This window comes from Camelus dromedarius, chromosome 31 (genome assembly GCF_036321535.1).
Source record: "Camelus dromedarius isolate mCamDro1 chromosome 31, mCamDro1.pat, whole genome shotgun sequence".
In the NCBI taxonomy this organism is placed as follows: domain Eukaryota; kingdom Metazoa; phylum Chordata; class Mammalia; order Artiodactyla; family Camelidae; genus Camelus; species Camelus dromedarius.
Window position 1 is genome coordinate 10,211,851 of NC_087466.1, and position 14,780 is coordinate 10,226,630.

The following is a 14,780-nucleotide window of genomic DNA, read 5'->3' on the forward strand; positions in this document are numbered from 1 at the left end:
GACCGTCTTTTTACGTGCTTATAAACCATTTTGTTTGTCTTTATTTGGAGAAACGTCCCTTTAGATCCTTGGCCTGTTTTAAAATTAGGTCATTTGTCTTTTTTTTTTTTTTAAGAGAGTGTCAGACAAACTTTTATTAAATCATTAGAGAAAGGAGACAAATGCATAGCTGCCATCTCAAACACCCGAGAAGTGTCCCTAATTTCTTTTTTTTTTTTAATTGAGTTATAGTCAGTTTACAGTGTTGTGTCAATAGGTCATTTATCTTTTATTGTTGAGTTGTATGAGTTCTTTGTGTGTTCTGAATACAAGTCTTGTAGCAGTTACATAATTTACAAATATGTCCTCTCATTCTGTTTTTGTTTTTTTTTTTTTTTTCACTTTATGGATGGTGTCTTTTGAAGCACAAAAGTTTTTAATTTTTAATTGTGATTTTGGTGTCATATCTAAGAAATCATTGCCAAACCCAAGGTCACAAAGATTTACTCCTGTGTTTTCTTCCAAGAGTTTTATAGTTTTAGTTATAAAACCAGCATTTAGATCTATGATCCATTTTGAGTAAACCTTTGTACATGGTATGAGGTAGGGGGTCATTATCTTATTTTAATAATATTTATCTCTTTTTCTGATTATGGGAGTAATACATGCTTATTGTAGAAAACATGGATCTAAGAAAAAATATAAATAGGAAGAAAAAAGTGTTTCTCATTCTACAACCCAGAGATACATTGTTAACAGTTTTTAATCTGTCTTCCTTATTTTTTTAACTTACATATTTATGTGTTTGTGTATATGTATTTATATATTAGTATCAACATTTATTTAACGTCAGTTACTTAATTGAAGTACGAGTTAGTGGTAAATTTTCACACAATAAACACATCAGTGTAAGTAAGCACTGCCCCAATTGAGAAATAGAACAGCAGTACGAACATTCCAGGAGCCCTTCTTTTCTTCCTTTTCAATCACTAAACCCCTCCTTCTCCCATATATATGGTTTCTTATTCTGCTTTTAATTTTTCTAGTTGATTATAGCATGAGGACTCTCTCACATCAGTAAAACTTCAGGACCTTTCATAGCTGCATTATAGGCTGTGCTGTTCCTGACTCAGCCCTTCCCAGTGGACGGGCCCATTTTGAGCCTCTATTTTTCCTAGAAATCCTGTGAAGCATAATTTCAAGGGACTTGGGGGTGTTGGTAGGGTTGCTCTTCTGTTCCGGGTTCGCACGCAGCCGTGTCTAAGTGAGGCCGTCTGTCTGTGTCCAGCCCTGTGATCGCTGCACAGTTTTCAGATAATCTGATCCGGCCATTTCTCATCCACATCCTGTCCGTGCCAGCCCTCATCAGTCATCTCAGCACGGTGACCCCAGAGGTAAGTGGGCTCTGTGAGCTCCCCCGATGTCATTTTTGCCTTTCTCCCTAGAAATTGGAAAGTAAAATGCTTTCTCTTTTAATTTCCACCTGTTCTCCTGATGTTTCTTCTAAATCAGTAGCCACTTTAGACACATTGTTGTTGGGGGCCCAAAATATAACGGTTCTCGTCTTTGTTCATTTTCTGTTTGGTGACATGTTTGCTGACTAGGAGGTAATCTGTAGGTGATCAGGTTCACGCTTTGGTGGGAAATTCTTTTTGTCAGCTTCTGCTTTAACAGTCTGCAGTTGTTTGCAGCGCCTCACTGTTTTAGAATCTCACGACATGCTCCGTAAATTCATCACATTTTTAAGAGACGAAGATCGATGCCGTGATGTGTGTGAAAGTTTAGAAGGATGCCATACACTTTGTCTCATGGGTGAGTGTCTGTGGCTGGAATTTGATTGTGTTCTGGGCGTCAGGAAAAGCCCAGGTGTTTTGCTTTCCACCCTTCTGGAGACCACGAGCTGGTTAATGGGAATTGCTTATGATAAAAGACATATAATCAGATAGACAGTTAAAGTGAACACGTGAAATTGAAAATCACATGGAAACTATATCAGCCTGGCAGACCAGCTGAGTGACTGAAAATGAATGATGAATGTCAGCCCCTGGCTTCCTGGCAGCCAAAGGAAAAATGAAAACACAATGAGTTGCCTGGATAATTCTCATCTGAAGAGAGAAGGGAGAGCACAGTTGAGTGGGGCTTAGATCAGAGTAGGGTCTGCAACATCTGTTTTATACCATTTTCCTTTAGATAAAGAAAGGATTTGTGGATAGAAGCATTTGGAACAGCAGAGGTACATAGTTCTCATTGCCTAAATAGAAGAAATTTATTTTACATAGAAAAAGGTTCTCTGGGCTGCATTTTAAGGGAGTTAATGGTAAGAATCTTCACATAGGACATAGTAACTTTGGTGAACACTGAATGACAGTGATTTTCCAGGACTTTCAGACATTCTTCAGAATGTCATTTCTTGTGATGACCCTTGATTTTAGAATCTTGGTACAATAAAGTGTTATACCAACTTAAAAATCTGTATGCCTGACATTTTGCACGTTACTTCATATAATTCCTCGCATCCAGTCTTACAGATGAGGAAGTGGTTGCAAGAGGTGGGTTGAGGGTCACCCAGCTCGTCTTTGGCAGAGCCAGGATTTGAGCTGGGTCAGCGTGTTTTTAAGCCCTGCACCACACTGCAGCCCTAGCACCGATGGTCCCCTTTATGTGGAATTTCTTCCTGTATGGAGACGTGGCCGCCTGAGCCCCAGGCATAGAGCAGGGCGGGGCGGGTGACGAAGCCCGTCTGTCTGGGCCCCTCACACTCAGCCTTCTCTCCTTGTAGGCAACCTCCTGCACTTGGGCTCCCTCAGCCCCAGAGTGTTAGAGGAGGAGACGGACGGGTTCGTGAGTTTGCTCACCCAGATGCTCTGCTACTGTCAGAAGTATGTGTCCCAGAAGAAGTCCAACCTGACCCACTGGCACCCTGTCCTTGGCTGGTTCTCCCAATCCGTGGACTATGGGTGAGTCCCCAAGGCAGAGCACTGTCTCTCTTGTCTCCTGCTGCCTCTCTCCCACCACTTCTCCCTCTGTCTTTCTTGCTCCCGTTGTTTTGTTTCTTATTACAACAGCAGTATATATATATATATATACTTCTAAAAATTGAAGTACAGTCAGTTACAATGTGTCAGTTTCTGTGTGTGTACAGCACAATGTCCTAGTCATGTATATACATACATATATTCATTTTCATATTCTTCTTCATTAAAGGTTATTACAAGATATTGAATATAGTTCCCTGTGCTGTACAGAAGAAACTTGTTTTTTTTAATCTATTTTTATATATAGCGGCTAACGTTTGCAAATCTCAAACTCCCAAATTTATCCCTTCCCACCCCCTTTCCCCAGTAACCAAGACTGTATACTATGTCAACAGCAGTGTATATTTATTGTACAAAATATAGATAAGGCCAAAAAAGAACAAAAACTCTCCATTAATGCTATTACCCAAAGGCAACCTGTGTGAACATCCTTTCAGCCTTTTTCCTACCTATAAATATAATAGTTCTTTCACAAAAAATGAGGTCATGTTATTTTTTATTTTGTTCTTTTCCTGTAGTAAATTATGTACCTTGTCTATCAGTACCACTTTTACTGATTGCCTAGACTGCCATATTTTGGAGCTATTAAAATAAGACACATGATTCAAAGGGAATAGAAGTCACCTCAGAACCTTTTCAGGAGGTAGAGTGTAAATTAAAATTTTTTAAATTAAGAGCGCAAAAATATTAAAAAGGAGAGAGATTAAGAAAGGTGGCATCACAAATTTGAAAATAAAATGTGCACCCTGGGCTGCGAGGAAGCAGGTCTTGGGAGCTGAGACAGCTGTGATGACTGACTGTTTTCCTGGTCAGATATCTGCCTGGGAACTGGGGTCCCTGGCAGGGCCCTTGAGGCAGAAAAGTGAGGGCCAGGGAAACAAACCCCTAGATTCGCTCCCTTTAACTGGTACCTGAGTGGCATCAAGTTAATATTGCCAGCTGGTGCCCCTGGAGACTGCCCATCTGAAGAGGCTAGAGCGTGTGCTAGAGAGTCGGGAGGGACATTGTGGGGAGGGATGTTGGGGGCCGGGATGGGCAGAATTGCGCAGTGGTGAACGGCCTGGCCTCGGCTCCACTGCCTCTTCTCTGAGGGACCTTGGACAAGTCGCTTCACCTCACTTTCCTCAGCTGAGATATGGGGGTAATTTTCACAGCCCTCTGATAGGGTGGTCTCAGAGGACTGAATGCAATAATGCAGGTAAGGCTCTGCCACTAGACCTACCCATGCTTGGGGGAGGGGGTGGCTGTCACCACTGTGATGCTAGAAGACTGGGAGCCTTACAAGGTCTGGAACAGGGAGGTGGTGAAGGCTGGTTTCAGGAAGGTGCGTCGGGTGCTGGGGGTGGAGAATGGTGCACTCCAAGGCAAGGAGACTCTTGGGCTGGTGAGTCACGGAGCCGGTGGGCCAGGCCTGCAGGCCAACTACGAAAAGGAGGACAGCACAGTCGGCCTCAGACAGCTTTGTCCACTGGGTGGTAACCAGGATGGAATTCGGATGAAGAACAGATGGAGGTTGTCTGGAAGGTGACTAGGACACGTGGAGCCGGGGACCAGGGTAGAGCAGTGACACTGCTGGCCGCACAGGAAGCCTGGGTGGAGCGAGAAAGACGTCCGGGCGTTAAACATCCTGGCCTCAGCGGCAGTTTGCGGATCCCACTTCTTTATGATCACATTTGCCCTGCTGAGTGGCTGTCCCTAGCTACCCCTCCGAGTGGCCACGTGGGCCTTCCCTGGCTGTCTGTCAGGTGGGTCTGACGCGCCCGCCCTCCTCTCTCCTAGCCTTAATGAGTCCATGCCGTTGATCACCAAACAGCTGCAGTTCCTGTGGGGGGTGCCTCTGATCCGGATTTTCTTCAGTGACATCCTGAGCAAGAAGCTGCTGGAGAACCCGGAGCCAGCCCACGTGCAACCCGCGTCCCCGCAGAACGTGCTTCCTGTGAAGAGTGAGTGGGGGAGCCGGCTGGCCCGGGGCTCTCCTCGCCCGAAGTGCAGCCTCCGACTGCCCTGCGTGCCTGCTCCCCTCTGTCCTGTGACCTCCAGCTTTTCCCGCGAAGATTCTGAGACTGCTTAAATCAGGTTCCCATTTAGCAGAACAGTGACAGGAAGTCCTTAGGGACAGGAGACGAGGACTAGGGAAATGTAACTGGGTGAACAAAACCCAGATCATGTATAGAGAAGGTCCACAGGTGGTCCCTGAGGCCTGCCGTGCTTATCTCTGAATGTCCACTTGGCTCTGAAATTGTAGTAGCCAAAAATGAAAAGGGATTGGTGGACCCTTTTTTCTCATTAATAGAAAGAAGGAAGAAGACCCGTTTCTTAGGGGAGGTAGAGCTTTTCTGAGTTCCTAATCATAAAAGACATCTCCCACGTGGGGCTCCTTATACAGGGGACAGTGGTCACTGACCAGGCTACCACCTTGGCAGCGTCTCCATCTCAGGGTCAATAATGGGTTCCATGGAAAGGTTTCTTATTTCCTACTCTGATAAAAGGAAGGCGGTGACGTTAACACATAATTCAGTGCAGCTACCTACCTGTGACAGATTTCCAGGTTCAGGGAGGCTTTTCTTCCACCACCCAGTGTGTCACAAAGCTCCATCTTATAGCTGTCACTGAGCACGGACTCAGTGTAACTTCAACAGGATATAAATGGGAAGGTGTAAAACGAAAGAAAGGTGCAACCCCGGAGTGAATGTGAGTACTCGACGATGCCACTGCTCCTCCCCTCTAAGAGCACAGAAAACTGGGAATCAACCAGGCCCCCCTACCCTTGCCCCTTTCCCCTAATATAGTTTTCAGAAGTTTTACTTTCGTGGGTTCTGAAGTTAATTACTTACGATAAAAGAAGCTGCCATGAGAATCAAATATGCCTGGCTTGTTTGGAAAAATCTTCTGATATTCTGAAGTGGTCTTTAAGTTCCAACTAGAAACCTGTCGTGGTGTTTTTCTAATTTATCCCAAAGAGATGGTGTGAATCAAAGCAGCTGTCACCCAGTCTGGCTCTGGCTGGAAATTAGGAGCTTTACTGAGACGCCCTTCCCTTTCCAGGGTGGGGTTTGGCAGGTGGCTGAACTTCTGCTCACACGTGCCTTCTTTTCTACGTGCCAGCTCTCTTGAAGCGTGCGTTTCAGAAGTCCGCGTCGGTTCGGAACATTCTCAGGCCCGTCGGGGGTAAACGTGTTGATTCCGCGGAGGTCCAGAAGGTCTGCAACATCTGCGTCCTCTACCAGACCTCGCTGACGACACTGACCCAGATCCGGCTGCAGATACTCACAGGTCTGGAGTCCCCGGGCCACCGCTGCCATCTCTCATGTGTGCCAGACAGGTTTTCCTTAGAAGAGGCTGATTTTTCTCCTGGTTCCCTTGATTCAGAAAATAGATTTTGAAGGATAGTTTTGAGCTGTTCTTCTTAGAAGTCAGTCTACCTCAGTTAAATAGCTCAAGCTCTCACCTTAAGCCTCACACTTCTGGTCCATTCCTGTGACCTGGCTTTTATTTTCATTATGAAGTATGACTTGCTTTTTTTTTTTTTCTGAGTAGAAAACTGGAAAAGACAAGGAAGGAGAAAAAAGAAAACTTAAACCGCTCTTAGTCCCGCAGCCCATGATGACCACCTGTTCCTGAGTGTGCACATACATATGTATTTAAATTGAAATACACATAGTTTTATCCTTCCCTTTCCGTTAATCGCTTTATTGGCATTTTGTTATCTCAAAAGCTCTTTAAAAACCTCAGTTTTTTATTGGCTACCTAGTGTCTCATTGCATGGATATGCCCAGCAGTTTTCTTTCTAGCCGAGCAAGGAAGAAAGTCCTCACTGTGAGCAGAGACTCGGGCATCAGGGCTTGGAAGCTGCAGCGCAGGACTTGTTAGTCTGAATTGGTATTATGAAGACAAAAAGTCCGTAGGCCTTGAAGCTGTTTACTCCATAAAGGGTTAAGAACATGTCTGTTGCAGTTTACATCTTTTTAAGTCAAACTGCTGCTGCGTCTGCCTTTCCCACGACCTTACTCATCTTCAGATAGTTATAGAGCACCTGTACCTGCCAGGCATGCGGACCCCGAGGGGAAGAAGACAGCCAGGGTCTGTGTTCCCAAGGGGACTACATTCTAATAGTAGGGAGATCGGTCACAAGCAAGGGGAAAACGTATTTAATATAATGAAGGGCACTGTGACAATAAAAATAATGAGACGTCGAAGGCCTGGACTAGAGAAAGGTTTCTTAGCTGTAGCACTGTTGACGTTCGGGGCCAGATAATTCTTTGTTATGGGGGGCGTCCTTTTCTGTTGTAGGATGTTTAGCAGCCCCTGGCCCTTACCCACAGATGCCAGCAGCACCTCCTCTCAACTTGTGACAACCATACATGACTCCAAATACTGTCAAATGCCCCCTGGGGGGCAAAATTTTCTCTGGTTGAGAACCACTGGACTGTAAAGATGGAAGCAGGAGGGTTTATGATACGTTGTAGAGGCTGAGTCTACGTGTCTTACTGATGGATTAGATTTAGGGGAGTGAGGCTTCAAAGTTTCAAAGATGATGCCAGATTGCTGGCCCAAGCAATTGTATGGATGATGGGGCCGTTTGCTGAGCTAGGGATGACCAACTTGGGTCAGGGGGAGGCTTGTGGGCATTGAGAGTTCTTTTTGGCTCTGATGAGTGAAAGGTGCCTACTAGGCCTGCAGCAGAGATGCCACACCCCTTCCACGAGTGTCCTGTGTGGGGGCATGAGCAGAAAGGTGGTGTGGAAGGCCTGGGGCCTCGGGCCATTTCCCTGAGAAGCGTGGTGCTCTGAGAGTGGGGATCTTTGTCTTGTTCCTGATAGAGGGAAAGCTTTTAGATTTTCACAGCGATGTAGCTGTGGGCTGGTCATACATGGCCTTTATTATATTGAGGTACGTTTCCTTTATACTTACTTCATTGAGAGTTTTTATAAGAAATGGATGTTGAGTTTTGTCAGATGCGTTTTCTGCTTCCATTGACACGATCGTTAAGATTTTATCTTTCATTTTGTAAATGTGGTGCATCACGTTGATCGGCAGGTGTTGAACTGTCCTTGCATCCCTGGAATAAATCCCACTTGATCATGGTGTATGATCCTTTTAATACATTGTTGAATTGGTGTGCTAGTATTTTCTTAAGAATTTTTACATCTGTGTTTATGAGGGATAGTGGCCTGTAATTTTCTTTTTTTGTGGTATTCTTGTCTGATTTTAGTATCAAGATAATGCTGGCCTTGTAAAATGAGTTTGGAAGCATTCCCTCCTCTTCAGTTTTTTGGACGAGTTTGAGAAGGATTAGTATTAATTCTTTTTTTCCTATTCAGTTGACTTCACCATTGAAGCCACCTGGTCTTGGACTTTTGTTTATTGGGAGGTTTTTGATTGTTGATTTAACGTCTTTACTAGTAATACATCTTCATGATTCTTTCTTGGAAGGTTGTTATGTTTCTCGGAGTTTCTCCATTTCTTCTAGGTTGTCCAATATTTTCATGTATAATTGTCCACATTAGTCTCTTACGATGTTTTGTATTTCTGTGGTACCAGTGGTAACATCTTCTCTTTTGTTTCTGATTTTATTTAAGTTCACTGATCCCTGATTTAAATGATAAACAGGCAGACCTGGGTTCTGTGCTTGGCTCTGACTCTTACTGGCTGTGTGATTTTGGGCCATTCCTCCACCTCCCTGTGCTTCAGTTTCCTCCCTTATAAAATGGAGATAACACTGGGTTTCACAAGGTGGAGAGAGGATGGTGCCTGTGAAGTGTAAAGCATGGTACCTGGCACATAGTGAGCATCCGCTGAATGCTAGGTGCTTTGATCATCGTGGTTCTCATGGAGATGCTTTTCCTTGTAACTGCACCTTTTTTGTCCCACACACATTAAATGATCACAGATTGGTTTAAGTGTTTTATTTTCCCAGTGGCTAGGAGAGATAAGGGACCGGGTGGAGCCCTACCTGAAGCTTGGGTTTCTCTGTCCTTTTCCAGGTCTCACTTACCTTGATGACCTGCTGCCCAAACTGTGGGCGTTTATCTGTGAGCTGGGGCCCCACGGAGGGTTAAAGCTCTTCTTGGAATGCCTCAGCAGTGACACTGAAGAGTCCAAGCAGCTCTTGGCCATGCTGATGCTGTTCTGTGACTGTTCCCGGCACCTCATCACGTAGGTTGACGGCTGCGAGGCTGCATTCTTTTCCTAGAATGTGGAGAGACCAAATTACAGTGTCAGCAAGGAAGCAGTTGCTGATGCAATTACTGCAAATGTTTGGGCCTGTCCTTTGAAGAATTAGACAGGACATGTACAGAGTGGGTGGCACGTAGTAGGGCTTCAGCAATTTTTAGTTCCCATCCTTTCAGGGCAGCTGGGACAGTACCACTCAGTGTGGGCTTTGGGATCTCCTGGAGCTGGATTCAAACCACACCTCAGTCATTTATTTACTCGCTGTGCTAGGTAGTTAACTGGAAAATTCCAGAACCAGGGTGCAGGACCTGGCTCAGCCAGTCACTGAGACACCCTGGGCCAGCGGGGAAGGGGCTCTGCCTCTCTGGCTGGGTTTCTTCATCTGTAGATGGGAATTCATAGCACCTGCCTCTCAGCCCTGTGAGAAGATGTGGAAGAGATAATGCTCACACAGTGCTGGCAGAGGCCCTGGCACAGGAAGAGCTCGGTATGTGTCGGCTGTCCTTCCTGTCGTTGTCAAGCTGACTGTGGGCAAGTGGCCTGACCTCTCTGAGCCTCAGTTTCCTCAGCATAGAATGGGGACAGTATTACCGATCTGGAGAGGCAGTAAAAGACAAGGACTGTCAGGAGCACGGTGCCTGGCACTGTGGGAAGTTAACACACATTAGTCCCATTCAGTTCCTTTTCTTTAAGCTTATTTGCCTGTGTGTGTACTTGGGATTCTTTTATTCCACTTTTTCTCCAGAAGGTTGGTGAAGAATTGTAAGATAGAATGGACCTCAGGCAGTTACATTCAGGTTAGAAGACGCTGGCCGGAGGGGATTAGGGACATGGAGGTGGCAGATTGGGTAAGAATCACAGAGGGAGGGCTTAGTGAGCAGCTGGAGGCGAGAGCGGGGGTCTGTAGGGGCTGGTGAGACACCCTTAATTGCTGGGTCAAGGGTGACCTGAGAGTTAGTCAGGCTCTAAAGTGAATAGAATAGTTTTAGGAAATTTTCAGATAGAGCCACATCTTAGGTGGTTCATTTATTCCTATATTCTTTCAGCCATTTATTCATTCACGCTCAAATATTTAACAAGTAACTACTAAGTGCTCCTAGTGTCTGTTAGAGTGGAGCTTTTTATTTATTTTTTTCTTAATTGTATTTTTTAACTTTTTACTATGGCCAATTTCAAATAAATAGAAAGTGGGGATAATAGTACAATGAGCCTTCATGTGCCTGTCACCAACTTCAGTAGTTATTACCAACTCAGGGCCATTTTTGCTTCATCTCACCCCCCCCCCCGATTATTTTGAAGCAAATCCTAAATATTATATTATCTGTAAATTTTATCTGAAAGGTAGAGCTTGTGTCTTAACCTTATTTTGCCTAGTAAGAGGTACAGATTTTTTTTTTCCCGCCTTTTCTCAGTGGGAAATTGTGAATAATTTTCTGTCCGATTTAGGATCCTTGATGACATCGAAGTTTATGAAGAACAGATTTCATTCAAACTGGAAGAGCTGGTCACCATCTCCTCTTTTCTGAATTCCTTTGTGTTTAAGATGATCTGGGACGGAATCGTAGGTAAAGTGAAGACGTCAGCCATCGCTTAATTGATGCCACAGTGGGGAGTTCAGAATCTGAAACATCAGCTGATTCTTAGCCTTACTACCTGTCAGAGTTCACTGAAAATGCACATTCTTCACATAATTAGAAGTTTTATTTCTTCGTTCTATCTGTGAACTCTTAAGATAGCAGTGTAGTGATGGAAGTCTCTCTCCCAGGCATCCTTCAGGATTGACATGCAGGTGTAAAGGGTTATTCATGAGGATTAATTTTGCCCTGAGTCTCCTTTTGATTCTTTGAGGTGATTTCCACGAAGATGAAACATGTGCCTGCTCACACTTCAGGTTACAGTCTACCTCTTGAAGTGTCTCCAGTTGTTTGTACAAAGCTTCGATTAAAAAGATCCTCGCCTGACCCACAAGTGGGAGGCAGCATAAGTGATTGTGTCTAAGAAATTCCCGGGTCCTGCAGGCCCATGGAATGTGCCCAGGGAGCCTTTTAAATCTGTTGGTTCCGTATAAAGTTCAACATAAGGGAGATGAAGGCGTCGCTGGGCCTGAAGGACCGCGGGAGGAGACACGGGCTGTCCTGCCACCCCCTCCAGTTCTGATCAGCCCCACGACTGTGCCTCTCCTGGTTGTTTGCCCCACAGAGAACGCCAAGGGCGGGACCTTGGAGCTGTTCCAGTCCGTCCACGGGTGGCTGATGGTGCTGTATGAGCGGGACTGCCGGCGGCGCTTCGCCCCCGACGACCACTGGCTGCGAAAGTGAGCTCGGGGTGCAGGGGGGTTTGTGGAGGCCCGAGTCCCTCTACTCCGCTGCCAGCAGCGGTGCTGCCTGGGTGCTCAGTGCTCGTGGTTTAGGGCAGAGAGGAGTTTGCCCCTCTCTTCATCCTGTCCTTTCATCTGCCTGAGGAGCGCCGCTGTTCCCGTGAGGCACCTGTCAGGACAGACGCCTCGCAGGCTCGTCTGTTAGGACTTACGCCAAAGACAGTAGAGCTCCATAATGACGATAGAGCCCAGTTGCATTTAGCGGATGTTTCTTGTGCAAACTGGGGAGAAAAGTTCTTTCAGCTGAACTAAGCCACAGGCTAAGATCATTAAATGGCAGTTTCTAGCAGCAGAATTAGCAGGGTAAAAACCACAGCTAGGTTTTTGGGAGGTGGGGTGGGGAAATCCTCATGCAACAGCTAAACATAAGATCATGTCTGCCCTTTTTTTCCCAGTGACACATCAACTCTTAGGTAACTCATGAAGTTGTGGCCCTTGGGTGGGGACTGGCACGTGTTTTCTGTAAAGAGCCAGATGGTCAGTCTTTTAGGCTTCGCACACCAGGCAGTGTCTTTTGCACCAACTCAGCTCTGCCTGAGACAGTACGTCATGGATGGGTGGGATGGGGTCCATTCAAACTAGTTACAAAGACGGGTAACAGGCTGGACTTGGCTGCAGCGGGCCAGCCCTGCACTAGAGAATGGTTTTCTCATTTTATGATCCCAAACCCATGTCTTCGATTTTAAGGGATCTCAAACCCAGTGTGCTCTCTCAAGAACTCGACAAGGACAGAAAACGGGCGCAGCTGATCCTGCAGTATATCCCGCACGTCGTTCCTCACAAAAACGTGAGTTACGCCCAGAGCTGGGCTCCTTGTGCGTCTTTCTGTTCCACCACGTGGTTCCTGACTGTCCGTCTTCCTGAGAGCGATTGGGAGATGAGTAGATGAGATGGTTCATTCGGTAAATGCACATCTGCTTGGCTCTGACTCTGTGCCCGGTGTTGTGCTAAGTGCTGGGGGTACAGACGGTGTGAACTGGCAGTCCGGGTGCCGGGCTGCGTGCTCTGGGGATGGGTACTGTGGGCCCCCAGGGAAAGGGGTCAGGAGAAGGCTCCAGAGGCAGAAGTGGACAGTGTTGCCGGGCCCCAGGTGAGAGAGAATATGGTGCTGTTCAAGAACCAGGTGGATGGTCTGGAGAGAGCATATAGGAGCAAGTCGAGAAAAAAGGCTGAGGACGTTGGTCGGAGCTGCAGCCTCGTAAACCAAGGGCTGGAGCTTGGATTTTGTCCAGAGCCGTTGGAGAGTTTTCAGCTTTGGAGGCACCTGTCAGAGCTCTGCTTCAGAAGCATCCTCTGGCCGTAGCGTCGGGGACTGGCTAGAGCAGGTGTCATGGCAGACGGGCCTGGACTTGGTGGCCACAGGAGTAGAAGGGGGGTCAAGAGATTTTTAAGGAGGTGGCATGTCTTTAAAAGAGAATAATGACATTCAGGGGAAGGAGAGGAGTAATGCAGAGAATGCTCAGGGTTTGGCTTGGGTGCCCAGATGCTGCAGAGAGTGATTCCCGGACGAAGGAGCACGGACAGGAGCCGGTCTGGGAAGTGCTGGTCAGGTCAGCTTTGCACAGGTAGCACGCAATGCGTCTGCAGCTCCTCAAGACCAACAGATGTGTGGGTCTGGAGCTCAGGGGAGAAGACTGAGCTGGAGGTAGACTTGACACACAGATAGCACCCAGATGGCCTAACTGCATTCACAGGTGGGGACAAGGTGGCCAGGAGCCCGAGGGAGTGGGAAGACCAGAGGACGGAGGCCGGAGCCCAGGCCTGCGTTTTCTCTCATGTGTTACCATCATGCCATCTGCTCTCTACGCTGGACCTCTCCCTCTTTCTTGATCTCACTTGAGTGGTTGGCTTATAACGCCTTTATCATTTTCATTAACACTTGTAAAAGCCTCCACTCCGCCCGCTTCACACACAGCACTTCATCCTCTGCACTCTTTTATGTTGCTTTTACACGTTTATGTGCACTCCATCTCCCCACAGGGACTTGAGGCCTCTCTCTCTCTTGTTCTGGCCTAGAAGCCTAGCGCCACGTGCGGCGGGCAGGAGCTCTGTAGTGTGGTGGTCTGTGTGTGGGCTCTGGTCCCCCATCCACCAGCTGTGTGACCTCGAGTGACAGTTTCTTCATCTGCAAAATGAGGGTAACGATCCTTATCCGCATGTCCCCTGTGGTCACCAAGGTCTTCTCCCCGTGAGAGCTGGTTAAGGTCGCCCCACACCTTCTTCCACACCCCACGGGAACCCACAGCCTTGTCCAGTCTGCCCAGGATTCCTGGGAGGCCGGTGTCCTGTGGTCGCCTCTGTAGTTCTGTCTGTGTGTCCACTGTCTCTGCCCCATACTCAGCCTGGATGTGAGGCTCGTCTTCTGCGTCATGTTCCAGAAAGCAGCACCCCTTGTTCAGGTGATCACGCTAAAGATTTGGGGGTCACAGGAAGTGATTGTGCCACCTGGCCCCACACCCGTTGAACAACTACTTGTCTCCGGTTCCGGTACCGCGGAGCAGAGGCGAGAGTGCCCTCCGTCTGCGTCACCAGCCTCCCTTGCTGTTCCTCAGGCCACGCTCTCCCTTCTGCGTTGCCCGGATCCCTGAGAGCTTTGGCCATTACTCAGAGCACGTCAGGCCTTATTTCTGTAAACCAGCCACATCGCGCTCCTTCGCTGGGTAGTCCCTCCATCGATGCATCCCCCTTCTTCCTAGATTGTTGGCAGTTGTTTTTTCCGGTACACTGGGTTCACGTCAGAGCTGGTGGGGTGACCGCGTGAACGTGCTCTGGCCGCCCCTGGAGTACAGCTGGCCTGGTTTCTAACGCTGTCGTCATCATTACTGTTACTGCTGCTCTTATTCGTAGTTAATGACGCTCTTGACTTTGAGGGAGGTTTACATTTTTCAAAAGGCAGCTGTGGCTGGAGTTATTTATCCATTCTGCTGCCATGATTTGGGTGCCGTTCCTGCAGTGGTTCTGAAACCCAGGATGGGGTCAAAGGTCATGCTCTCCTAAAGGGACTTGTCAGAATCTTGAGAATGGGAGGGAGTTTTGTTTTTTTTGAATTGAAGTATATCAATCTGCAATGTTGTGTTAATTTGGTGGGGGGCAGTTTGGTTTTTTTTTTTGTTTTTTTTTTTTTTTGGAGCGAGTTCTTTTTAAATGATTATTGAGAAATGTTACTGGTGGGACTGCGGTGTGCTTGAGGACACAGAGGAGGCAGATTAAAAAGT

The 14,780-nt window shown here is 46.9% G+C and overlaps 1 protein-coding gene across 2 annotated transcripts in view; it reads left to right on the forward strand.

The window, feature by feature from the left end:
- UBE3B (ubiquitin protein ligase E3B) overlaps window positions 1-14,780 on the forward strand; it is a 47,263-nt gene that overhangs the window by 15,347 nt on the left and 17,136 nt on the right. For both annotated transcript variants that reach the window (XM_010999156.3, XM_010999157.3), the window contains 9 exons: window positions 1,268-1,373; window positions 1,671-1,791; window positions 2,759-2,936; window positions 4,794-4,957; window positions 6,120-6,287; window positions 8,999-9,170; window positions 10,635-10,753; window positions 11,388-11,502; window positions 12,253-12,352. In XM_010999156.3, the coding sequence (XP_010997458.1) occupies window positions 1,268-1,373; window positions 1,671-1,791; window positions 2,759-2,936; window positions 4,794-4,957; window positions 6,120-6,287; window positions 8,999-9,170; window positions 10,635-10,753; window positions 11,388-11,502; window positions 12,253-12,352 (1,243 nt within the window). The remainder of the gene's footprint in view (window positions 1-1,267; window positions 1,374-1,670; window positions 1,792-2,758; window positions 2,937-4,793; window positions 4,958-6,119; window positions 6,288-8,998; window positions 9,171-10,634; window positions 10,754-11,387; window positions 11,503-12,252; window positions 12,353-14,780) is intronic.